This window comes from Pyrus communis, chromosome 6, assembly GCF_041283825.1.
Source record: "Pyrus communis isolate YQ-2024b chromosome 6, ASM4128382v1, whole genome shotgun sequence".
NCBI lineage: Eukaryota > Viridiplantae > Streptophyta > Magnoliopsida > Rosales > Rosaceae > Pyrus > Pyrus communis.
In genome coordinates this window covers 4,551,160-4,576,758 of record NC_142570.1, presented here as the reverse complement: position 1 = coordinate 4,576,758, position 25,599 = coordinate 4,551,160, and the positions used below count along the sequence as shown (strand labels likewise).

The following is a 25,599-nucleotide window of genomic DNA, read 5'->3' as shown; positions in this document are numbered from 1 at the left end:
CCGGTGTTAACAAATCTCTTTATTATTATTATTATTATTATTATTTTGTCAAATTAAGTATTAACAAATCTCATGAATTTCACAACTTGTCAAATGCAAAATTAGTTAGTGAAAAAGTTGTTAGCACTCTTTTATTTTCGGTAAAGAGCACTCTCTTCTTTTTATATATAGATTACATTTACAAAGTGAAATTTAGACTGGACATTACCTGTAATCTACATATTAATCCTTGCAAATATTTTGACACAGTAGATTAAACTTGCCTTGTCGCTTAAATTCATGACATAAAAAGTGTTTTATGCTTTCATTATCTTGGTAATCCCACATTTTCTAAAGTGTGTTGTGCTTTCATTATCTTTAAAATTAAATGATTAGGTCATGTATACTTTTGTAACATTGTCAACGATAAAAAGATGCTTGCCCCTTAGATTAAGTTATTAATTGACAATTTCATCTTGCTTTGTCACATTCTAACTCAGTTTCTTCCCACCCGTAATTTCATTATATTACAATCAGTTAAGATATCGATTATGATGTGCCAACCCTTTTAGTTTAGGGTCGATGACATTCTATACCTCCGTTATTTAGTGGATCCAACTCATTAACACAACATAATTTGCTCGTAAAATTTCAATTAACGGGTGGACACTTAATAAGTTGATTATGGGTGAATTCACTAGCAACCCATTAGTTAACAGGTGATTTTGGATGAACCCACGAAACTCATAACTACCCATTAAAGAGGGTTAATTTTGTAACTTAAAAAAAATCTATTTGAGATACTGGGAGTATGCGACTCATTTTCTCTTTTACTCCATCGACTCACGCACGCTGCCGATTTCAGGTGAACAATTTTTTGTCTTTTACTCTGGTGCCGATTTTTGAGTTGAGGCGGGCGACGATCAAACCGCAATGACCTAAGCTCCTTCCGGCACAAATCTAAAAGCTTATCAAAAGAACTTGGTGAGCACATAGAGCCTGGCGAAAATGGCGCAAATGAGACGCTGGCACGGTCGGGGTGGGAGGCGAAGGCAGAGAGGGGGAAGTGGGAAGAGAGAAGCTGAAGGCATTGGTGGATCTATAGTTGCAATCCCTTCAGCGGAGGGAATATTTTTTTGCTATGAATAACATTAAGGGTTCACTCTGCAACAAAATGAGAAATTAATAGTTGAGTGGCAATTTATTTGTTTACATTGAGAAAAATGGTTTTTCAATGAAGCTATCATGGAGCATTTTCACACTATAAAACCTCATCATGGACGACTTAGTTAGGATTTTTTAGCTTGTAATTGCAATGTATCACGTCATATGCATTTCTTTTCTTCTTCTATTTTGTCAAAATCGAATTTGAATCACATTATTGTTAGCTCACTATAAGGTTAAGCACACCCCCTCCCTCTTAGTGTATATTATATCGTTCGTTAAAAAAAACAAAATTTACCATCTCTATCTCTGTATCCCAATCAAACTTTGATACTAGTAAATAAATACACGAGCAGCGTGGGGGTTGCCCAACTTAATTGGAGAGAGGGCCCTCCACATTTTTCATTTGGATTGGCTGAAACTTATATCCTTCATCCTTTATTGCCACCGTACGGACTGAGCCAAAGATGTATCGGAACCACATTTGCCTTATCATTGGTGTCTCATTACTTTAAGACACAAGTAGTGGAGGAGGACATGCCAAATCTTTTTCCTCTTGGGGTTCTCTAGTTTGATTTTATTTAACCCAAGAAGAATACCAGCAGAACGCGCTCAAAAGTGAGCCCAACATAACTTTGTCTGTTAGACTCGCTTTTGAGCCGAGTTCGGCTAACATTTTTAAAAACCATTCCATATTGTATATCACATGCATGTCCTCATCTGCAAATTATGTACAATGACAATATATGATATTTGACTTCTGATTGCCAACAAGGGTTGGTTCAGTTAGTAAGGTCGTGATTGTAATTAACCTCCAATCTATATTTGATCTCCTTTGCCAGCAGTTTTTCATTAGTGTACGATCTGTAAATTCTTACGTAAATCCACACCAGTGACAGTTGACAATTAGGTGTCACACGTAAATCCTTCTCGCTTGAAGTTGTGGGACGCCCCTGGCGCTGGTGGTGAATGTAGCCAATTTACTCCTAAAATTTTTGTTCCCGAAAGAAAAAAAAAAAAGAGATTTGATATTATTTTATTTTTTTGTTATAAAGGACTAACTTACTCCTACATACCTACCTTCACAACTGAACTAACTGACCCTAGTAGCTTCGTTCATTCAAGATGGCTAATCTTCAATAATGGATACATAAACCTTAAATTGTATACAAGCGATATTGAAAGAGAACTAATCAATCTTGAGATCGTAAGGGTGACTATTCTTAACCAACCGCACTATAAATCCCTTTAGAAATTTAACCCGTTTTGAATTGCTTCTCTAAGAAGCACCTTTTTTTCTTCTTTTTTTTTTTTTTTTTTTTAAATTTTTTTTTTTTTTTTTTTTTTCATGAATGCTTATGATAGAAATACTTTCATTAGGAACACATTGAAGTCCTTTATTAGAAATTCAATTTCTTGATAAAAAGTACGTGAAAGTGCTTTCCAAAAAAAGTATCTAACATGTACTACTCTAAAACACTTCTATCACACAAGCACTTCTAACTTGTCTTTGCCAAACACAATTATAACCAATATTTGCACTTGTAGAACCAATTCCAATCACGCCGTAGATCCTTTTGCCTGTGCAATATGCATATTGGGTATCAAAAACAAGATTGGGCTTTTCACCAAAAAAAGATTGGGCCAACACCGGCCACGTTAGGCAACAAGTTAAGGCCCATTGGTCTTTTTGCTACCCACAACCCGCTTCTTCTTCTTCTTCTTCAGCGCTTACTTTTCTGAACAAGACGACTCGTCGTATACGTCGCTCACTTATAATTTCGGCCCCCCCCCAAACACACACGCACACGGTGTGCGGCACACCATTCGAGTCGAGAGAGAGAGAGAGTCGTCTACGTCGCTCACTTATAATTTCGGCCCCCCAAACACACACGCACACCATTCGAGTCGAGAGAGAGAGAGAGAGAGGGGAGGGAGAGAGAGAGAGAGAGAGAGAGGAGGGAGAAGAGAAGGAGAGAGAGATGAACTCAGAAGGCGGAGCGTCACTGCCGTCAGGCCCAGACGCGAAGAAACGGCGAGTGAGCTACTTCTACGAGCCCACCGTCGGCGATTACTACTATGGCCAAGGCCACCCGATGAAGCCCCACCGAATCCGCATGGCCCACAACTTAGTCGTCCACTACGGCCTCCACCGTCGGATGGAGATCAACCGCCCCTTCCCCGCCGGGCCCATCGACATCCGCCGCTTCCACGCCGACGACTACGTCGATTTCCTCGCCTCCGTCACCCCCGAGACCCTCGCCGATTCCGTCCACTCCCGCCACCTCAAGCGCTTCAACGTCGGCGAGGACTGCCCCGTATTTGATGGCCTCTTCGGTTTCTGCCAGGCCTCCGCCGGCGGCTCAATCGGCGCCGCCGTCAAGCTCAACCGCCAGGACGCGGACATCGCTCTCAACTGGGCCGGTGGGCTTCACCACGCCAAGAAGGCCGAGGCTTCTGGATTCTGCTATGTCAATGATATCGTGCTCGGCATTCTTGAGCTCCTCAAGGTTCACAGGGTAATAACAAAACGACTTCTTTATTTCTTTTTGTAATTAAATTATTAATTTTTGAATTGAACTAATGTTTTTATGTGGAACTCGATTAGCTTACCTACAAATTTAGGGTTCTTGATACTTCTTTGCTGCGTATTTTACTTGCATTGACCAATTTTTAGTTACCAAACTATATGAATTTTATGCTTTCTTGCACTTAACCGGGAGCAAGTAATTCGGAGTTTCGTAAAGTTGAATCAAATGAAATTTCGAACGGAGTAAAATCTACTCGTGAGAGTATCCGCCTTTTATTCGGGTTGTACGTCTGGTCTAGGCCAAATTGTTCTGTTCATTTGTTATATCGTGTTTGTAGTCATTGTTTCGATTGCTTAATGAATTACTTATGCGATCGTCACTGCGCAGCGTGTGCTTTATGTAGACATTGATGTGCACCATGGAGATGGAGTTGAGGAGGCATTTTACACCACTGACAGGGTCATGACTGTGTCGTTCCATAAGTTCGGGGATTTCTTTCCTGGCACTGGGCACATTAAAGATGTTGGGGTTGGGACTGGGAAGAACTATGCTTTGAATGTCCCGCTAAATGATGGGATGGATGATGAGAGTTTCCGTAGTCTGTTTAGGCCCGTCATCCAGAAAGTCATGGAGATGTATCAGCCAGACGCAGTTGTTCTTCAGTGTGGAGCGGATTCTTTGTCTGGTGATAGGTTGGGGTGCTTCAACTTGTCTGTCAAGGGCCATGCGGATTGTCTTCGTTTCCTGAGATCTTTTAATGTTCCTCTGATGGTCTTGGGTGGTGGGGGTTATACAATCCGTAATGTGGCTCGTTGCTGGTGTTATGAGGTTTATCTCTAATGGCTTCCTCTTTATTTTGGCAATCACTGTAACATCGTATATTTGCATTTCCTGTTTCTTTTAATTGAACAACTATCATGTGATGTAATGTCCTTATGATTGCATCCATTACTTTGAAACAGACAGCAGTGGCGGTTGATGTGGAGCCTGATAATAAGTTGCCTTACAATGAATACTATGAGTATTTTGGGCCAGATTACACTCTTCATATTGCCCCGTCCAACATGGAGAATCTAAACACACCCAAAGATCTGGAGAAAATAAGGTGTGTTTGTTGCTTCATTACTTGTGACAGTCACAAGTCGGTGATAGTGGATTGCATTGTACTGCAGTTTACTTTTAAGCTAGAAATTTTATTTCGTCATTGCTGACACCAATAATCTCAGCTGCATCATACTAGTCCCCAACCATGCTTAAATTATTGAACAGAGATCTCATAACATATTGTAAAAAGGAAATAGCTCATCCTTAATTTGCTTCTATTTGAAAATATGTTGGCGTTTTGAGCTCCACAAGCTTAGCTTCGCTTTCCAGAAGTATTCAGGACATCACATAATTACGATGACCTGTCAGATATTGGAATTTTAAGTTCAGCATGCTGTTTATTGTTTGTAATTGGTATCGCAGATCATATGATTTAACGTGTTTCAACATTTGTGCTATTTGCCTGGTGCAATGGAAAGTTCAACTACGAGCATTTATTGAGAATGCTGGATTGTATATTTAACTAGCAGTGAACTCTGTCATCCCTCTCTCATCATATAAGTTTTATTTATTGTTTACTTTTTTTCTTCTCCCAGGAATGCACTGCTAGAGCAACTTACTCGCTTACCTCATACACCCAGTGTTCCTTTCCAGACAACACCACCAACTAAAGAAGTTCCAGAGGAGGTTCGTTTGAGCGACAAATTAATTTGGATACTTTTTCCAGGATTTTAATGTATTCACCTAGTTTCTTATAACCTGAGTTTGAATGGATGCAGGCGGAAGAGAAAATGGACGAAAGACCAAAGCCTCGCATTTGGAATGGCGAGGATTATGACTCTGATCCTGAAGACGACAAGCATTGGACTAAATTCTCCACCCCTGCTCGTCAGCATGCTGTCAAGTCTGAGATGCGGTAAGGTTTTTCTTTTCGTATATTATACAGTAGGTTAGGTTCTTTTCGCTTTCAAGTTAACACTGCCCTTTTTGGAGGTTAATTTGATTCTGGTCAACCATTACAAAAAATAATCTGACCTCAAGGTTATCACCTCAGCAAGATATGCATCAAAACCGTATTTAGGATTTTTCTCTTGATAAATATGCGATTTAATTGTTGGATAAAGTGCATTTTAACTGTTGCCGGTCTTGTAAAGTTCAAGAGATGTGGTTGTTAATGTAGGGACGAAGCAGACGAGATGGAAGAAGATAAAAAACATCATCTTCATCATCATACTTCGTGCTGACGCAGATGGAGTTTTTGTAGCTTCTAGTCGTAATGCCCCTGTATCACCTTGACGCGAGATGTTGTTTAAGCAGAGTGAGGTTTGTTAATGCCACAGAATTTGTAGAAGGAATCCTATTAATTAGTGAGGTATTACGTATTAGAACAGCCAGTGACGCCGAATTTACTTTGTGTAATACCGAATTTACTGCCTTTTACAATGTGTGATACCGAATTTACATTGATAGCAGCAGGCGAATATTACTTGCAATGTGAAATACAACCTTCTGATTAGATAGTTGAAAAGGTTTACTATTGTTGTACTATTCTTCTACTTTAACTCAGAATCGTGATTTTCTGTACTCCGAAACTTTTAACCGTCAAGGGCATTGCGAGAGATCAAATTTTGAAACTAAATTTTGTAAACTAGATAATATGATTGTTGATAATTGGATTATTATTTAATGTTGATTAACGTGCTTATTTTCTATTAGTAACACATCATTTGGGTAATTTGGTCTACCTAGCATTATTCAACTATTAATCCTTGGTCAAAGATAAAATGACCAAGATTTAATAGTTAAAAAACTCTGTAGTGGTACCAATTATGTCATTTACTTGACCAATCATACAAAGCTTTGTACAAGTTTTCTTTACACGGGTGTTCATAAGTATAATACTGAATTCCATCAATTGTAATGTTGGCCCATCAATTGTAATGTTGGCACGAGATATTATAATTGTAGTATACTTGTTTCATGTAAGTTCTTATAACAAGTATTATTTAAGAAGATGACTTACTTGAATTTTCGTATGCCGTTGTGGCATGTCGATACTTGTTCCATTTTTCTGAAGGATCTTGGCTTTCGGAATCACCATTTGGTAGGGCTACTAATAACTAGGCTTTGCCACAAATAAATAATGTAATATCATTTGTTTTAGAATTCCATTTTTCTGAAGGATCTTGGCTTTCGGAATCACCATTTGGTAGAGCTACTAATAACTAGGCTTTGCAACAAATAAATAATGTAATATCATCTGTTTTAGAATAACATCGCATCATTAGTTTGAGATATTGTGACGGCTTTCGGCATGTAGGGAGCCTCCAACATATAATATCTTACGCGCCCTTTTCATTTTCTATGCTTTTCGCCCTGCGAATTGCGAAGAAGATTACACGCAGAGCAAAAAGCAATGTCACTCCTGCAAAACACCCACCAAATTCGACCGTTAATTCCCTATCCAGTTCAAAAATTCCCCAACTCTTTCCACCCCACATCTCCAAACCTCCATTTCTCTCCCAAAACACCTCCAAAACCAATCCACTTCCGCCCATCGACGCCCCAATCCCAACCCGCCCACCACCCCGCGCCGGAAACCAAAACCCAAGACGACGGCATCCCCGCCGAGGATGTCAAGATCCTCGCCAAATTCAAGTCCATGCACAACTACATTCGGGTCCTCGAGGTATCAAAAAGGGCCGACCACCCGTTTGCCGGCTCAAGACTCCTCCTTCTCGACAACCCCGGAAACATCCACAGCATCTCTTTCATTTTCAAGTCCCTCACCAACACCTACTTCGATGTCTTCGCCACCTTGCCGCCGATTATTCCTCCGGGACCCATCGGCATTCTTGGGTTCGGGGCGGGGTCTGCGGCAAGGTCGATTCTTGATCTGTACCCAGAAGCTGTGGTTCATGGGTGGGAGCTTGACCCATCTGTGATTGCTGTGGGCAGAGAGTACTTTGGACTCTCAAAACTTGAGAGGCAATACACGGATAGGCTTGTAATTCATGTTGGAGATGCTTTCAAGGCCAGCACTAGAGACGGGTTTTCAGGGATTTTGGTGGATTTGTTTAGTAAAGGAAGTTTGGTTCCCGAGCTGCAGGATCCAAATACTTGGAAGATGCTCACAAAGTGTTTGAGAAAAGGCGGCAGAATAATGGTCAATGTAGGAGGTAGCTGTGTGGAGGCTGAGGACTCACTGAGAGATGGGAAAATTGTTATGGAAGAAACTTTGAAGGCTATGCATCAGGTTTTTGGCGACAAGCTTTTTGTGTTGAGCCTTGGGAATCGACAGGAAGATAGCTCCCTTGTTCTTACGGGTGATATGCCGCCTGATCTTGGAGCTTGGAAGAAGATGCTGCACCGTTCCTTGGAGGGTTATGTCGATATGTGGACACCATTTAGCGGCTAAATTGGTATGTTTTCCTTCATTGTTTGAAGAATTGGTACATTGTCTAAACACAAGCTGCTGCTGCTCTGTTCATCACAAGGTCTTTAATTTCCACTCACCCACTTGCTAAGCAAACCCTTTAACACAATGCTGTTTTGATCTCTGGCTTTTGGTTTTGCAATCAGTTGAGTTCAACAAGATAGAACCAGCTGTCTATCTCAAAATATGAAACCTCTGGCTTTCATTCAACTTCGTAACTTTAGTTAAACTTGTGCAAATAGCAGTTACAACATTGAGGATGTCTAAAAATATTAATCAAGCATATACGGAGCATTGTGAATCACCAACCTATATAATCTACTCTTTTGTTAATTTGGTTCATGGATTCGCAGTCATCACGGACTACAGATCTACAGTCGAAATCGAAGTCAAAGAACATGTGAACTCATGCCAACTCCATGATTACTTGAACAACACAAAAATGAATACAATTTAGGTTTAAGGCAATGTAGCTGAGGTAGAGAATCCATAAATGCTTTGAGGGTTTCGGTATTTTAGGCTTCTGCTGCAAGTTCTTGATTCTTGCTTTCCAGTATGAGCTGTTTTTGGGCAAAGTTGGTTTTAGCTGTTGTAGCATTATATCTTCTTGTGGGTGTTTTTCCTGCAACTTCTACATTAATTCCTACTGGTAATAATATCTTATTGTGATTAGATCTGTATTGGCATTGCACTGTGCATTTACATATGTTGTAGAGAAATCACAGGGCTTTACATTTCCACTTTAATATATCAAACGTTTAGAGGATTAAACTTACTGGGTACTAACATGTCTTCCTTGGTTTTCGCATGGCGGAAGGTGGTGGGAAGATTTTTCACATGTTGATTGTTGAGTTCGCTTGAAGATAATTGGAAGAAAAGGGTAGCTTTGGGTGTCAAAGTCAGATTGTTATCAGTAAGGTGCCCATACACAGCCTAAGAGCCGCCGTTAAATCCTTGCCAACATCTCCCATTAAAAATCGACCACAAGGACATGGTGCTTCTCTGTCGCCTCCGCTTAGGTGATGACTATATATGTTTATTTATTTTGTGGATGTTAAAACATTCAATCCATTCTGTAAGGAAGATAGTGATTCAACTTAATTGTGCCTCATTCGCAAGCCTATTTGGTCTTGTTATTTTCTATAATGTTCTTGAAAGTATTTTTAAGTATTTATAAAATTCATTTATGGTTACATTTTTCACAAGGAATCCAAATAATCTCGTATCAATGTTAGTTCCGACACATATTTGAGCACATCACTATTCTTATTATATTAAAACTATTGCATAACCAGAGAAAATATGTATGAGCTGGTGTAATTAAACTAATCAGGTACTTATTAAAATGATTATAGCAGTCTTAATCACATGATTGTGTTGACTCATCTCGATCATCCGCTACAACATTCATGTGTTAACTCTTGTTCGGGATATCAACATCAAAGTAGTATTTTTTTTTTCTATTCATCCTCCCCGTCTTCAACGTCTTGGTCTTGTTCAAGGACGCCAATATGGAGTGGTACTCTTTCTTTCATCAATTATGTTTTCATCTTCAAAAGGTGAAGATACCAACTTGGATAAAAGCTGTGTGTGCAGTTAACCATTTTTGGTGTGGTGAGAACTCTTCATATATTTCATGCGAGTTCTTTAGGTGTCTACACCTAAGACCATGACACTTTCTTAGTAAGGGAGAGACCTAGAAATATACAACTAATATAGTTAACTTTTTTAGTTTCTTTCAATATCTCAATCAACCAACTAAAGTTGAAGTAGCAATGAATTGAAAAGACATGTATATTTGTTGTCCACTAATGTTCAAAGGAAAGAAAAAGACACAGTAAATATTAGTAAAAATTGCTTGCACAGTTATTTTATCTTAGCTTTTATATATATACACACACATATAAATACATACTTGATGTGAAAAGTTGAAATGAAACAACTCGTAAAATAAATGTGATTGTATCATGAAATTTAAGTAGGCTGTATCGTGAAATATCCATTCCATCCTTAGCAAACCAACATGTATAGTTCATGTTCCTTAGCAAACTAACATGTATTGTTCATGTTGGGGACCGGACGGAAAATGATGTTTGTTAGATCCGGAAACTCAATTGTTGCCAAGGGGAATATAGGTTTCAACTAATTGTGGCCTCATTTGCAAGTCCATTTGGTATTTGGGGTCTTTCTACAAATCTTGAAACTCAAAGTCAAATTGTTGAGAGAGTGAATTCCACATCGAGAAAAGAAAAAAAAAAGACCTTCAATGTGCTTGTAAGTGATTGAGCTACTCTTCATATTGCCAATTAGTATGGTGAAACCTCAACTTTCTTCATCGTATCATAGCAGGTTCTTTCACGTGTGAAGCCTAACGGTCACACGCACTCCACGTCACCCGATATTTTATTGTCCACGTGTTAGACTTCAAAATTCGCCACATGTTAGACTTTAAAATTCGTCACAAGTAAAGGGGATTGTTGAGAGTATAAATGACCGATTTTTTGTAGTCCACCTGTTAGACGTGAGGGGGTTTGTTCAGAGTATGAATCACAATGGGGAAAGAAGGGACGTTGCATGTGCCTATAAGTAATTGAGCTATTATCCATATTGCCAATTGATTTTATGGTGGAACCTCAATTTTCTTCACAAATCATGTCACCAATATGCATGGTGACAATGCCTTCTTTGAAAGTAAGGCGAGTAAACGTGTGAAGCAGGAGCACTTTTGTCTTTCATGTGAAAGCAATTGCACAAATAACATGGTCGGACAAACCCCACCCAAAATTTTCTGGTGAAGTAGAGGTCAAACTCCATAATTAATTTCCAAACAAAACATTTTTTTTTTCTGGTAAAAAGAATTTTTATTACAAAACAAAAGCCTGACATACAAGCATGGCCCAAAACTAACATATAAACAACAAAAAATGGGCCAAAACTAAACAAAACATTAAAAGAGCCAAGAAATAGTTAGGCCCATAAACTAGAACACAGACATAGAATCCAAAAACTTCTACTACTTTCGCTGCCGCCATAGATCTTCTCGATCTGTCCCAATCTTCTTCCATAGCCAAGCAACGCCTCACCAAACACCACATCCAACTCCAATCTGCTTCCCGAGCACAACCATAAAGTAAGGATAGCCAACAACCAAACGAGAGAAGTTAGCTATCAAGATGAAGTCCGTGGAAATCCATGAAGGATACTGCTGATAAAGGCAGATAGACCCCAACTGAAGCTAGGGTCGGCGCTAATGGTTTTGCTCAAATTTAGAGGCCTCGTGACACACCCCAACCCGGAATGTCTACCTGTACTCCGAATCAAGTTGTGATGGCTGACACCAGGAGAGCGACGAAGCCATAGAGTGTTGTGATGTGGAACATGTGCGTAAATTTAAACCTAAAAGTGCCTAAATGAAAGAGTGCGCTTATGAGTGGAAATGAACTCATTTCACACGTGATGTCAGAGCATAAGTAAAGTACAGTAAAATTAGGATAAGAAATATACCATTGGAAGTAGTATTCAATAACAATGTTTGCCAGAAATCCTTGTTGACAAGAAACTACTACTAAAACATGAAGGGATGAAAAATAAGGGTGAGTCGGCCTAAAAATAAACTTTTGTAAAAAACTTTTTTGAAAACATAATAACCCATCACTATAAAACATGTATAGTTTCCAAATATACATAATACGTATAGTGTGAAAGTACTTACCGTAGCCTGCAATATTTCAAAATTTTAATAAGTCACATTAATTCGTAAATAAACACCTAATGTTCGGAAATCAATTAATCTCACATAACAAACATATCATATAGAGTGTTCATCTACATATGTTGACACATGAGTTCATGTAGAGATATTCTGACATGAACAGGACTGGGTGTAATAATGATATACGCTCTAGTACTACAATCGCATGAAGACTGGTGCTATGCACATCACATTCCAGTCCTAATTTCTTGTAGCAATCTAGGATAAGACTAGCACCTACAATGGATCCAAAGTAAGCGTACGGTGCGATGTGAACATACACGTGAAAGACTGGCCCTGACCCAAGGGACTACTAATACCGGTGTAGCAATGATGAGAAGATAATGTAAACAAAATCATACAATGGTAAATCAGTAATTTATGTTGACATAATACTATTCACTACCGTAAATATAAATAAGGCATCTTGTAATAATATGCATACATGTGCATCCCGTAGGATTCATAATAATCTCACAATTTCAATCATCGCAACAATTCTTATAACGTCAATTTAATTATGGCATCACTTAGAAAATGCATTATTAATCTATGTATGGAAACTCAAATAATATATATACTATATAAAAGAAAAGACCCACTCACATATACTTGCGAGGTCGCAGCCATTCGAACTAGAAAAGTCGGAGTCTCTGATGGTAATCGCACCTAAGAAGGGTCCCCTACAAATTTTGTAAAAGTCAACGAAAAAGTCCATGGTCAACCCTAAAAAGTCAACTGAGACGCTGAGCCGGTCAACTACATTAAAACTTCAGGATTTCACTAAATAGATGTCAAAAATGGACTTAAGGCATCGAAATTGGCTTAGGAGGATTTCCGAAATTTTTTTGTAAAAATCAACACAAGGAATATTCCAAATCCATTAAAAAGTGGGCCAGGCCGAATCCTCAGTTTAGGGTCAATGGGCCAAAGGATTGGGCCGGCTTATGGATTAGGTTTATTTTATTTTATTTTTTTCTCGGCCGATTGCCACTGCAATCACCAGAAACTGGAGATTTTGGCCGGGAAAATTCTCGGGCTATGTTTAGCTTCGAAACTCAACAATTTTCAACAATCTTTATGTCAAAATGAAGCTAAGGAAAATGAGAATAAGAATTTACCAACACGAGGTCTAGCCGTGGATGAAAAACACCTACAACTCGCAGGTCTAGTCGCCGGAAATCTGGAAAAGTCTTCCTTCTTCGTTTCTGTGATACTCCGTCGTGCAAAACACATAAGCACACTCATAATCGAACCACGAAGACAAATTATAAGATTTTGAGTATTCTAGAGGCTTACGTAGATCGAACAGTTGGGAGTGTGAAAAAATGGAGATGAGATAGTTGGGAGTGTAGCTCGTCAAGGTTGTCACGGCGCAATGGTGATGGTGGTGGTCCTCAGTGATTACCGGAAAGGGAGAAAGTTGGAACGAGAAGTAGAGATAAGAGAGAGAGAGAGAGAGAGAGTCCCAACTGATAGACGAAGTCAAAAGGTAGTTACTGCCAACATGCTTTGAGGAGTTCAGTTGTGTTTAAAACTTCATCTTATTAGTCTTCCTTATTTATAGGATGTATTTTTCAAATATTCTTAATCTTTTGATTTATGTTTTGTATATTTTGAATTTCAAAGTTCCTTGTAAATATGGTTTTCAAACCCTCTAATGTAGTCTTGACACAATCATAAATACAAGCATCCCACAGTTGAATGGGTATGTAATCAAAGAGAAAACCTGAGTTCTTAAGTTTTATATGGTTTCTAGAGTTTTTTTTTTTTTTTTTTTTTTTTTTTCTTTTGGTCTAACGACATAGATCCTAGTCTATTATCCTTCCCATCATCACTTCCATGGCTGAAAACAATGTCTCCACTGCTAACAACCCCCCTAAAAAAATAAAAAATAAATAAAAAAAACAACACCTTCTATCCTATCTCCATTATCGTTAACATCAAACTAGATAGGATCAACTACCCAATGTGGTTGGCTCAAATCCTTCGTATACTAAAAAGTAGGGACCTAATGGGGATGGCACGCTACTGTGTCCCCTAAAAGATGTTACTGTTTCGACCACTGTGAACCCTGCGTACACTACTTGGGTCAAACAGGATCAAATGATCCTTAATTGGATAAATGGATCTCTGATTGCTTTTGTCTTATTTGTGGTGGCAAGCAAACAAACTGCTCTAGCAACCTGGGAAGCTCTTGAGTAAATGTATGCATCTACCTCTCAAAATCGAAATTTGTTTATGAGAAATGAGTTGTTGCAAACCAAAAAGGGTGATTTATCCGTGGCGGACCTCGCCTTTGCTAGACAACATTTGAATGATGAACAACTTGTCCAGATTGTGTTGAATAATCTTGGACCAGCATTTGAGATGACTATGAGTATTGTACATGCTCGTGACAATCCTATCACGTATCCAACTCTTGAAGCACTGATGCTGAATACAAAAAGAAGAATGGCGGACCAAACTGTTCCTTTGGGGGAATTGGCACGATGCGGCAAGAGAGAGGATGGAGAGGTTGGGTGTGTGTGGGTCCCCCACATAAAAAAATCTGAAAGGAAAATAATTAAATAATTAGGCCAATTGTCTACTATAGCAAATTTACTAAAATACCCTTCGACTTCGTAAGTCAATAAAATCTCCATCATAACTCCGAATTCAATTCCGCTTGTGTCCATGTGTTCGTATCGTTGAATACTACGCAAATATGCTAAAAGAACAAGTCATACGTCTCTCTAAATGATGGTTAACAAAAGTCAACAATCTCACCGGGCATTTTCATCAACTTATTCTTTTGAAATTAATACATTCGTAAAATTAAAAATAGGGTGTCACACCTCACACGAAGAGGTGAGAAATATTCTCTAAAAGAGAAAGACTCTCACTTGAGAGATAACCCGAAGCTTCCAACTTCTTTTTTTTGGTAACGCTCCGAAGCTTCCAACTTTTGATGTGATGTTTGTGTGTAACTTCCAAACAAAACCTTTGGCAACCTTTCTTCTACCAACCCATAATTAATTTTCCAAATTCATTATTTATCGTTGCATTTTTATAAGGAGTCCAATTATTTCGTATCAATATTAGTTCCAACGCATATTTGAGCACACATCGCAATCCATAATAGATTGAAACTATTGCATTAACAGAGAAAAGATGTAAGAGCTGGAATAATTAAACTAATCAGGGAATCATGAAAATGATCATAGGAGCCAAAACGCATTATCTACGATTCCGAATTAAACTAATCAAGGAATTATGAAAATGATCATAGAAGTCAGAACCCATTATCAACAATCACATTCTGAATTAAACTAATTAAGGAAATATGAAAATGATCATAGGAGCTAGAATCCATTACTCACGATTCCCAATTAAACCAATGAGGAAATTATGAAAATGATCATAAGAGCTAGAGTCCATTATTCACAATTCTACGGGAAAAGATTTATCATCAACCTTTTGAAAATACAATTAGAAACTCTTGTTCAAACCCCTGCAAGTTAGTTAGAGTGACTCGAGAAAGCTTAAAAGAATAAAATAGAACGTGAACCAAGGTTCACGGAACAAAGTCAAATCAAAGCCTATAAATCTTTTCTTTCCCTTTGCACTATCATTCATGTCCACCTTCACCCGTGAAAAAAAAAATAAAAAATTAAAGAAGTCAAGTCAAAGGCTGTAGGTCTTGCCTTCCCTTTGCAGTATCATTCATCTCCACCTCACCCGTAAAAAATAAATTAAAGAAGCAGTTTTGTTCCAGTACCGCGGTAGCGGCTGGAGTCTTGAAATTTTGGGGCCGAAGCGGCCACAAAATAGAGCGCTACATATGAGCAACCGTCATCAAAAGTTACTAATTTATTTTCTCACTTTATTCTCGTTGATAATTAACTAAGAAAAGACTTCATTCTCGTAGATAATTAAGTAATTAACCAAGAAAAATGAGGAACCTAATGCAAGTGACATATTGGTCAAAATTCGACTTTCCAATTGAGGAGTCTTATGCGACTTGTGACAAGTTACTTGTCACACTACACATGGGTGATTGTACTAAATTGAGGTGTATGGTATATAGAAGTTCTGGTTTGTAATCAAGCTTTAATTTCAAAGACGTTAAAGTTTAATAAAAAATTGTTACTTGTTTAAAATTACACTATTTTTAATGAACAAATGAAAAATCTCTTGTATAGCAGAGAATAAATAAAAAGAGTGGATGACGTAGCATAAAGCGATGAAAAGGTTACTAACATAATTCATTGCAGAACAAAATCTAGAATCCATCAGAAAATTTGAGAGAAATCCCAAGGGGTTTTGTTTGATTAATTCTTGAATGATTGTCATTGATACATCCAAATGACTTAAATAAAGATTACAAATGTTCGGAACAACTCAAATGACTTCTAATAATTAAAACAACATTAGTTAAACATTAATCAGACGACAAACGAAGAGTCCGATTTTTATTACGAAACTTTAAACGCTGTTTCGAAGGCTGCAATGACCTCGGTAGCCAAAATCCATCATACATCACAGCCTAAGCAGTGTGCTGGGCGCATGGCACCGTTTCTTTTTCGAAAAGTTATTACGGGCCTAAATCGAAGCTTGAATATGCAAAATCCCACTGTGTCCCTTTATCTTTCAACGGTCCATTTCGTCTTTGATTCATTGAGCCATTTATTTTACATCAGTGGATGACTTAGGGGTCAATCCCTTGAAAGTTCAATAAGAAACAGAAGCACATATTGACCAAAGAAAAAAAGAAAGAAACAAAAGCACATAATTATTGTCCAAACCCTAGCAAGTTTGTCTATAAATCTTGCTTTCCCTTTGTACTATCATTCATCTCCACGTTGTGGTGATAGGAGTTTCGAGGTTATTGTTTCTGCTTCCAATGATGAATGGTTCTTCAGCAAAGCTGGTGGCAATTACAACACTAGTGTTGCTTCTGATGGGGGATTTCCAAGCAACTTGTGGACTACTTCCTCATGGTATAACTAATAATTATCTTCCTTTTGTGGGATCTCCAAGCATTAGCATTAGCTACGTAAATCGACTTAGTTTTTACCAATTTTATTATTTGGGAACTAATTTCTTGCTTCTTGTGATTTTCTCATATAATTGAACAAGGTTTCTTTGAATGTCAAAGTGATATTTTGAGCACGAAAGTAGTGCCCGTTCGCCGCATCCTAAGATCATTTGATGGGCCGCAGCCACCTGCACCTCATAGGAATCAAGGATATCGGCAAGACTGTCCCAACTGCCCCTGATAGGAATCAAGGATATCGGAAAATTTGTTGTTTTTAAGAAGAGTTAAATTTATGTCCCCTACTCTTTTATTGTATTTTTACTTTATTATTTCTTTTTATATTATGAGCTAAGGTTTATGTCCTTTTAACTAAGTGTAATTTCTTGTTCTGATTCAATAAAATTTCTCTTGTACTGTCAAGATTTGCTTAAAAAAATGGAACAAACCAAGCAACCAACCAAGAAACTAAGAAACATAAATTAAGCCATAATATTCAAGCAAGATGACCGATAGGTATAATTGAATTCCAATAACATTCACCAATGCAATTGAATAAAAAAAAAATGAATTCAAAGAACATCAAATTTCAACCAAAGAAAAAAAAAGGACACATCCAATTTATTAAGTAAAGATTTCGATTGATAGGTGATAGAGTCGATGTTATTCTATATTTTTACCCTGATCTTAGTTATAATTTATTTGTTTTTTTTTTTGTGAGAATTTTGATATTTTACTTTATATTTCAATTGTACGACATGTGAATCTATTTTGAGAAAAAAAAAAATTTCGATCAAAAGATTTTTTTTTTTGAGTAGATTCATGCGTCTTTTAAGATGATTGTGTCGAAGTTTCATAATTTATTTCCCAGCCGTTTGACCGTAATGAATAAAAGAAGATTGATCACGCAATGCTGGCAGCTTGACGTTTTGTTCTTGGTTGGGCCATAAGTAATTCAAGATGACCTTTTTTTAGGAAAGTCCTTTTTATAAAATGTAAGGGACATTTTTATCTTTCCAACGCCACCCGGCAAACCCCATTTTAGATGATTCGACTAGGAAACGTGTTGAATATTTGGTTGCTTATATTGTCCAAGTTAGGATAGAATTGTATTTCCTAATTTATTATTTTAAATGGGTTTCCAAATTTTGGGAGACCTAATTTAGATAATTTGTGCACACTATATATATTTAGCTGGGTCATTTTCTACGGCCATAATGTTTTTAGAGTTGGAGATCTCGATTTAGGAGCTTTTGACTGTTTGTTACAAGGGTGTTTTTTATCTTTTCTTCTTAATAATATTTTTGCTTTTCAATTGTAAATATGCGTAACTGATTCCTTTTGTTAGGGCGAGTCCACGAGCCTTAGTATGAATATGTAGTTTATTTTCAATTTGCTTATGCATATTTCTTTGGATTATTAATCATCGTGTTTAAACTATCTATATGTCTTAATGTTTGATCACCATCAGGATGTTTAGACAAGTAATTTGATGCAACTTCTGTTGAAATGTCATCCTGAAATTGAGTAGGGTTTCTTGTGATTGATAATTGTAATTTCACTTAAGGCGAATGCCATGTCGTAAGTGTTGCATGGTTTTCAAAGAACACACCCCTGCTGAAGCCAAGGCATGCAGGTCGTCACCCGAAGGTGACGTAACCAAAAAGGAAAGTAAAGCATAAAAATATGGATAAATTCAAACCAAAGCTAACACTTATTTAAACTAAAGTAGAGAGTGGCAGGTGAGGAGAGAAGAAGGGGAGAGAGAGAGAGAGAGAAGTGTTCTGATTGGACAGAAATAAGAGAGAGATGTCTGATTGGGTGAGAAGATGTGGGAAAATGATATGATTGGTGGTGAGGTAGAGTAGGGCTCGGGACAGATTTTAAAGAGAAAAGGGGATAAGATTTGTACAATTTGACGAAATCTAACGCGCCTTTAAAAAAACAGTGGCTTTCAAACATTGAATAATTAACACGCACGTGTACAAATCTACCTGTTGTTAACGCACTTTAACTAAATGTAACTTTTTCGTTACAGGCCCAATTCGGGTTGAACACGCGCTCGCTCACTCGTAACAACGAGTACTATTTAATTACGATAACGAGAAAAATAATTTAAAGCCGAATAACTACATCCATGTCAGTTTCCACTTTGCCAGAAAGGGCATAAACATCAATTTACACACTCAGGGAGAAAATTACATGGAAAATTAGGGATGGGTTATCACAACCTACCCCCCTTAAGAAAATTTCGTCCTCGAAATTTCAACACTACTAAAGATCATAATTAAATAACAGATGTGGACAAAGATCTTGCATACGCTCCTCTATCTCCCATGTAACTTTCTCAACGGAGTAGTTTCTCATTAAGACTTTCACCATACAAATGGTTTTGTTCCTGAGAACTTTATCTTTCTAGTCAAAAATCATCACTGGAACCTCATCATAAGTCAAATATGGGTTAATCTCTAACGGCTAAGGAGGAATCACATGTGATGGATCATAGACATATCTCCGAAACATGGACACGTGGAACACATTATTCACTATTGACAATTCTAGAGGTAGATCAAGTCGGTAAGCAGCTTTACCAACTCGCTCAATAATCTGATAATGTCTGATTTAACGAGGACTTAGCTTTCCTTTCTTCCCAAAACGTACAAAGCCTTTCCAGGGTGACAACTTTAAGAATACCCAATCTCCAACCTTATATACTCTGTTTATCGAATGTCTGTCGGCTATACTCTTTTGTCGATCTTGTGCTGCTTTCATATTAGCCTTTATCACTTGAATATCCTGTGTCGTCTCATCCACGATTTCAAGGCCCACCAAAACTCTTTCGTCTACCTCGGACCATCACAACAATGTACGACAAGGTTTCCCATAAAGCGCCTCAGTTGGTGACATACCAATGTTGGAGTGAAAGATGCTATTGTAGGCGAATTCTATTAAAGGTAAGCGCTTGTACCATGCATCTCCGAACTACAGTACTAAAGATCTCAGCATGTCTTCTAGTGTCTAAATTGTTCTTTTTGAAGTCCATCAATCTAAGGATGATAGGCGGTGTTGTAGAGTAATTTCGAACCTAGAGCTTCTTGAAAAGCTACCCAAATTTTCAAAGTAAATATGGGGTCCTAATCAGAAATAATACTAACTGGAACACCAAGATACTTGACAATTTTAGAGACGAAAAGTTTGGCCAACCGATTCAACGGGTAGTTCTCACGAACAGGTAGGAAGTGCGCTGCCTTAGTAAGCTGATCTACAATCACCTAGATACCGTTATAGCCATTTCGCGACGAGGTAGCTTCTACACGAAATCCATGGTGATATCTTCCCATTTCCACTGAGGTATGGGAAGTGGTTGTATCAACCCAAAAGGTTTCTTTCTTTTTGCTTTGACCTGCTAACAGACCGAACAACGACTCACATACTCCGTAATTTTTCTCTTCATTCCTGGCTAGTAGTAGAAAGGTCGAATAGTATGATACATTTTAGTACTCCCGGGATGCATCACATAAGCTGAGATATGCACCTCATCGAGTATTTCTTTCTTCAGTTCTTCTACCTTCAGTACATACATTCGATTGCCTTGCATGAGCATACCATCAAGCTTTCGAATCCTGAGATCTCCCCTATTGTCGTTCAACATTGCTTGCTTTAATTGCTGGGATTCTGAGTCATTCATTTGAGTCTCGAGAACGCAATCCAACAAAACTAGTTTGACTTGAAAGCTGGCAAGTAGGGCTCCCTGGTGATCCACTCCTAAAGTGGCTCCAATAGATCTTAGGTCGGTAAGAATAGGAACACGACATGCATAAAGAGCAATGAGTCCACCATGAGATTTCCTACTAAAAGCATCTGCTACAGTATTTGTACGACTAGGGTGATATTCAATAATGCAGTCATAATCGCTAATCAATTCCATCTATCTATGTTGCTGGAGATTAAAATCTAACGCGCCTTATCAAAAACTGTGGTTTTGAAACACTAAATAATTAACACGCACATGTACAAATCTACACGTTGTTAACGCACTTTAACGAAACGTAACTTTTTCGTTACAAGTTCGATTCGAGTCTAACTCGCGCTCACACACTCGTAACAATGAGTACTATTTAATTACGATAATGAGAAAAATAATTTAAAGCTGAATAACTACATCCATGCCAGTTTCCACTTTGCCAGAAAGGACATAAATGTCAATTTACACACTCGGGAAGAAAATTACATGGAAAATTAGGGACGGGTTGTCACATCAAAAAAAAAAAAAATCACAAAGCTTAATGAGTCTTGCATGCTCATATCTGATATGAATATCACATTCAGATCGCATGTTTGATATGCATTCTAGCTTGAATGTCACAAGTAAAATATGCATTAGAAAAACCTAGCCTTCATGGTTTGCAAGTGTCAACTCATACGTAATTGGTAGAATTACATATGATTGATTTTTTCTTCAAAACTACTTAGTTTTCTCTTTGTTGCCGAGTTTTTACTAAATCCAATTTCAATTCTTTTATTTTATGTTTCTTCTTAATTTCAAATCCTTTTCAAATCTTGTTTGAAATAGTCATCTAAGAATCGGTTTTAAATACAATTTATTTATATCACCTCCGTCACCGTTCAAGCATTCCGCTACTCCGCCTGAGTAATGTCACATGGATTTTAATTTTTTATATTAATCGGAAGAGAAAATTTGCCTACGTATATAATACCTGGATGTGCATTATTAGTGTTTCCATTTGGCTTTGGAGTCTTAATCTCTACAAAGCCACTAGAGCCAAAGTAAATGAATATAATACGGTCGGTTTTTTTTTATATCTAGTAGTCATCTATGAAATTTGGTGTAAAATTATAAATGAGGAGTGAAACGTAGGAAATGTTGAATCCAATAATATTAAGGGCTGTTTGATGATTATTTTGTTTTTATTTTTTTAATTTTTATTTTTATGAAAACTGAAACCTTATTTGTTAACTACTTTCAGTTTTCAATTTATAAAAAATGAAAAATAAAAATCGAAAAGTTAAAACTCAAGTTCAAATATTGAAAACTATTGGAGGAGTGAAACGCTACCGTTCAGTTTTATAAAATGAAAAAGTAGGGCCACAACACCCTTCTTCTTATTCGCAAGTTGCCAGAACCCCCTGCAAGTAAACTTATTTTTCGAATGCAGGGGCCATGCCTCTGCCTCTCCAAAGTTTACCAATCGCTATCAAGAACCAACCAATTGCATGCTCTGTTTCTCAAAACCCATCTCCCCCACGACCCTTTTTACGCAACCAGATTACTCAGGTTCTATGCAATCAACGGAGACCTTCGCACTGCACGTCAAGTGTTCGACGAAAGTCCCCACCGGAGTGTCTACCTTTGGAACTCCATCATTCGAGCCCACGCTCAAGCACGCAGATTTGAAGATGCATTTTCTCTGTTTGCTGAGATGCGTAGAACTGAAATCAAACCGGATAACTTCACTTATGCTTGCATTGTACGTGCCTGCGCTGATAGTTTTGATCTGGATGGACTGAAGTTTGTGCATTGTGGGGTAATGGTTGCAGGGTTGGGATTGGACTCCATTTGTAGCAGTGCACTTGTTTCAGCTTACTCAAGACTCAGCCTTGTTGATGAAGCAAGCAGGGTGTTTAATGGGATTCGACAGCCAGATTTGGTTTTATGGAATTCGATGATTTCGGGTTATGGAAGTGGCGGGTTTTGGGATACAGGTTTGCAGCTGTTTAGTGAGATGAGAAGCATGGAGATGGTGCCGGATGGATACACAATTGTTGGGTTGCTTTCAGGTTTAGCGGATTCGAGCTTGATAAGCATTGGAGAAGGAATACATGGTCTTTGCTTGAAATGGAATTTAGATTCTAATGCTCATGTGAGCAGTGTACTTGTGAGCATGTATTCGAGATGTATGTCTATGAATTCTGCACATAGAGTTTTTAGTGGTTTGTTCGAGCCAGATTTAGTTACATGGTCTGCTTTGATCACTGGGTTTTCGCAGTCGGGAGATTATGACAAGGCATTGTTCTTTTTCAAGAATTTGAACATGGAAGGTAAGAAGCCGGATTCGGTTTTGATTGCCAGTGTGTTGGCTGCTGCTGCTCAGATGGCGCATGTAGGGCCTGGTTGTGAGATACATGCTTATGTTCTTCGACATGGAATCGAATCGGATGTCATGATTTCCTCTGCACTTATAGCCATGTATTCAAAGTGCGGCTTCTTGGGGATGGGTACTCGTGTTTTTGAGATCATGCCAGAGAAGAATATTGTTTCGTACAATTCTTTAATATTGGGTTTTGGTTTGCATGGACTTGCCTCCGAGGCCTTTAGAATGTTTGATGAGATACTCGGAAACGGATTGAAACCTGATGAGTCTACATTTTCTGCTCTCCTTTGTGCATGCTGCCATGCTGGCCTTGTCGAAGATGGCCGGGAAGTTTTCAGAAGAATGAAAGATGAGTTTTGCATTCAAGCTAGAACGGAGCATTATGTTCATATGGTGAAACTTCTTGGGATGGAAGGAAGATTGGAAGAGGCTTACTATCTAATCTTGTCCTTGCCTGAGCCAGTGGACAGCGGCATATGGGGAGCCCTTTTATTGTGCTGTGATGTATGTGGAAATTTGGAGCTGGCAGAAATTGTAGCCCAACGGCTCTTTGAAAGTAATTCGGAGAAAAGTGCTTACAGAGTCATGCTTTCGAATATGTATGCTGGTGATGGGAGGTGGGATGATGCAAAGAAGTTGAGGGATTCCATAACAGAAGGAAAACTGATGAAAATGCCCGGGCTCAGCTGGATTAAAGGTAGTAAATTTTTGTTTGATCAAAATATTCCTTGTAGTAGGATTTAAAATTAGTGACAAATGCAACTGTAAAGATGATGTATTGTCAAATGCAACTGTCCGTAGCAGTGGATTTTATTCTGATTTGTGATGTTTTACTGGAAAGAAAAGTGTGTATGGAGTCAATCATAATATTTGAGGGCCAACTACTTGTATATGGAAACAACCCTAACTATTACAGCTTTGCATTGTCACAAATGTGATCCTGAATATATCAGACAGCTCAAACATTATCTGTTCACCCGCATTGGCTCCTCTCCATCCGAACATCTCCAAACTTTATTAGATCCTTATACTTCCTTAGTGGCAGCAATTTGTTGCGCCATTGATATGGTAATAAATGATATGTGGAATGTGCCTAATTTTGTAGTTTTCCTCTCCCCCATCAGGTGTCAATCGTTCTGCATGATCATTCATCAAGGGCAGCAAGTCTAACTGCTCAAGTGTAGTGAGAAACTGCAAACCTTCAGGTATCGTCTTCAGCCCTTCACGCAACAGTGCAAGTGGAGGATATTCATAGAATCTGAGTATTCTAGTTGGTGAAGACAGAATTCTCAAAGAGATGAAGACAGAATTCTAGTTGGAGTATTCAAGTAACGTCTCCATTTGGTGAAGACAGAATTCTCGAAGAGGATTAGGGACCTGCAATTTAGTTCCTGAGTAAGGGCGGTCATCATATACTTGCAGCAAGCCCTGGTTGATCAATTCATTTATATTTTCTTCTGCTACTTCCTCCATAATCTGCCCTGCTTTCTCTTGAACCAGTCCTTCAGCCACTAGTAACCGAATAAGTTTCCCTTTGGAAGTCCAGTGGTTCTCGGGGAAGATGGAACAATATATCAAGCAGTGGTAAAGAGAATCAGGTAAATCTCTACAACATATTTTTTATGGAATACATGAAGAAGAAGCTGATGTCTCAGCTTCTTCATTGTCTTGAGAGTCTCTATTTTCTTCCATCTTGACTTCAATGGTATTTGAACTAGCCATAGAGATCTACCAACTGTGTTTTGCATTTGCATATAGAAGAGAAATATAGCAATATTAATGGCTTAGAGATTATGTCATACGGTATATATGCTTTGCAGTTTGATCCTTGTTGGCATTTCCTTCAAGCCTGTCGTAGTCTTGTGGTCTTATAGTTTGTGATGGTTGAGCTTTGTATCGAAGCAGCCTGCAGCGGAAGAGATGATGAAGAAGCTGATGTCTCAACTTCTTAGTTCTCTTCCAAGTTTTTGTTTTCTTGTCTCTCCTTCGATGGTATTTGAACTTAGCCATATGGTGTTCTACAAATGTGTTGATAGCTTATGCAGCTTGATGCGACTCTGAGATGGTAGCAGATGCAAATTTGTGATGGTTAAGCTTTGTAAAATCACATTTAATATAAAATTTCAATACAATAAAAATAAAACATGATTTTAATTGATATGGGACGAGGATGGAGATGAATGATAATGATAGTATGTACTAACAAAATTACTCTTTTATTTTTTATTTTTTATTGATTTCTTTTGTTACTTTGTGCTTGGTTCTTTTTTTAAATCATTAAAAATTAATTCCAACCATTAACTGCCTCATTATGCGGTTTACAAAATACTAGCCTCTTGCCACACGCATACGCGTGTGGCAATTGACCTTTTTATATTAGGTTATGTCTTTTAATTTTTTTTTAAATAATTATTTTATATTTTTATTAAAAAATTATTCATAAAAAAAAAATGAAGCAAAACCATGAAACCGCCCACTAACATGGGAGTTTTTTTTTAATTAAAGTTTTAAATTTAAAATTCATTCAAAATTAAAATGTGGTGAATTACTTTAAATTCTTATGG

The 25,599-nt window shown here is 37.9% G+C and overlaps 3 protein-coding genes and 1 long non-coding RNA gene across 6 annotated transcripts; all 4 read left to right on the top strand.

Annotated features, from left to right (window-relative positions):
* Window positions 1-2,924: 2,924 nt before the first annotated feature.
* On the top strand, window positions 2,925-6,252 carry LOC137710703 (histone deacetylase 6). The gene is made up of 6 exons (XM_068449806.2): window positions 2,925-3,662; window positions 4,062-4,502; window positions 4,637-4,779; window positions 5,315-5,405; window positions 5,498-5,634; window positions 5,899-6,252. The coding sequence occupies exons 1-6, from the start codon at window positions 3,126-3,128 to the stop codon at window positions 5,960-5,962; spliced, it is 1,413 nt and encodes a 470-aa protein (XP_068305907.2). The 5' UTR covers window positions 2,925-3,125; the 3' UTR covers window positions 5,963-6,252.
* Window positions 6,253-6,947: 695 nt separating this feature from the next.
* On the top strand, window positions 6,948-9,359 carry LOC137711576 (S-adenosyl-L-methionine-dependent methyltransferases superfamily protein). Its single transcript, XM_068450827.2, has 2 exons — window positions 6,948-8,140; window positions 8,972-9,359. The coding sequence occupies exon 1, from the start codon at window positions 7,135-7,137 to the stop codon at window positions 8,134-8,136; it is 1,002 nt and encodes a 333-aa protein (XP_068306928.2). The 5' UTR covers window positions 6,948-7,134; the 3' UTR covers window positions 8,137-8,140; window positions 8,972-9,359.
* Window positions 9,360-16,710: 7,351 nt separating this feature from the next.
* LOC148696137 (uncharacterized) lies at window positions 16,711-17,345 on the top strand. Its single transcript, XR_015963257.1, has 2 exons — window positions 16,711-16,887; window positions 17,027-17,345. It is a non-coding gene; the product is annotated as an uncharacterized LOC148696137 (long non-coding RNA).
* A 4,652-nt stretch (window positions 17,346-21,997) lies between these two features.
* Window positions 21,998-25,193, top strand: LOC137711515 (Tetratricopeptide repeat (TPR)-like superfamily protein). 3 transcript variants are annotated; one of them, XR_015963400.1, is made up of 3 exons: window positions 21,998-23,732; window positions 24,160-24,633; window positions 24,856-25,193. XR_015963400.1 is itself a non-coding variant. In XM_068450753.2 (2 exons), exons 1-2 carry the CDS (start codon window positions 22,094-22,096, stop codon window positions 24,177-24,179), a joined length of 1,659 nt encoding a protein of 552 aa, XP_068306854.2. In that variant the 5' UTR covers window positions 22,023-22,093; the 3' UTR covers window positions 24,180-24,839. The 3 variants fall into 3 exon arrangements, 1 of the variants encoding a protein (XP_068306854.2); XR_015963401.1 differs by having other exon boundaries at window positions 22,023-23,732; window positions 24,941-25,193; XM_068450753.2 differs by lacking the exon at window positions 24,856-25,193 and having other exon boundaries at window positions 22,023-23,732; window positions 24,160-24,839.
* Window positions 25,194-25,599: the final 406 nt, after the last annotated feature.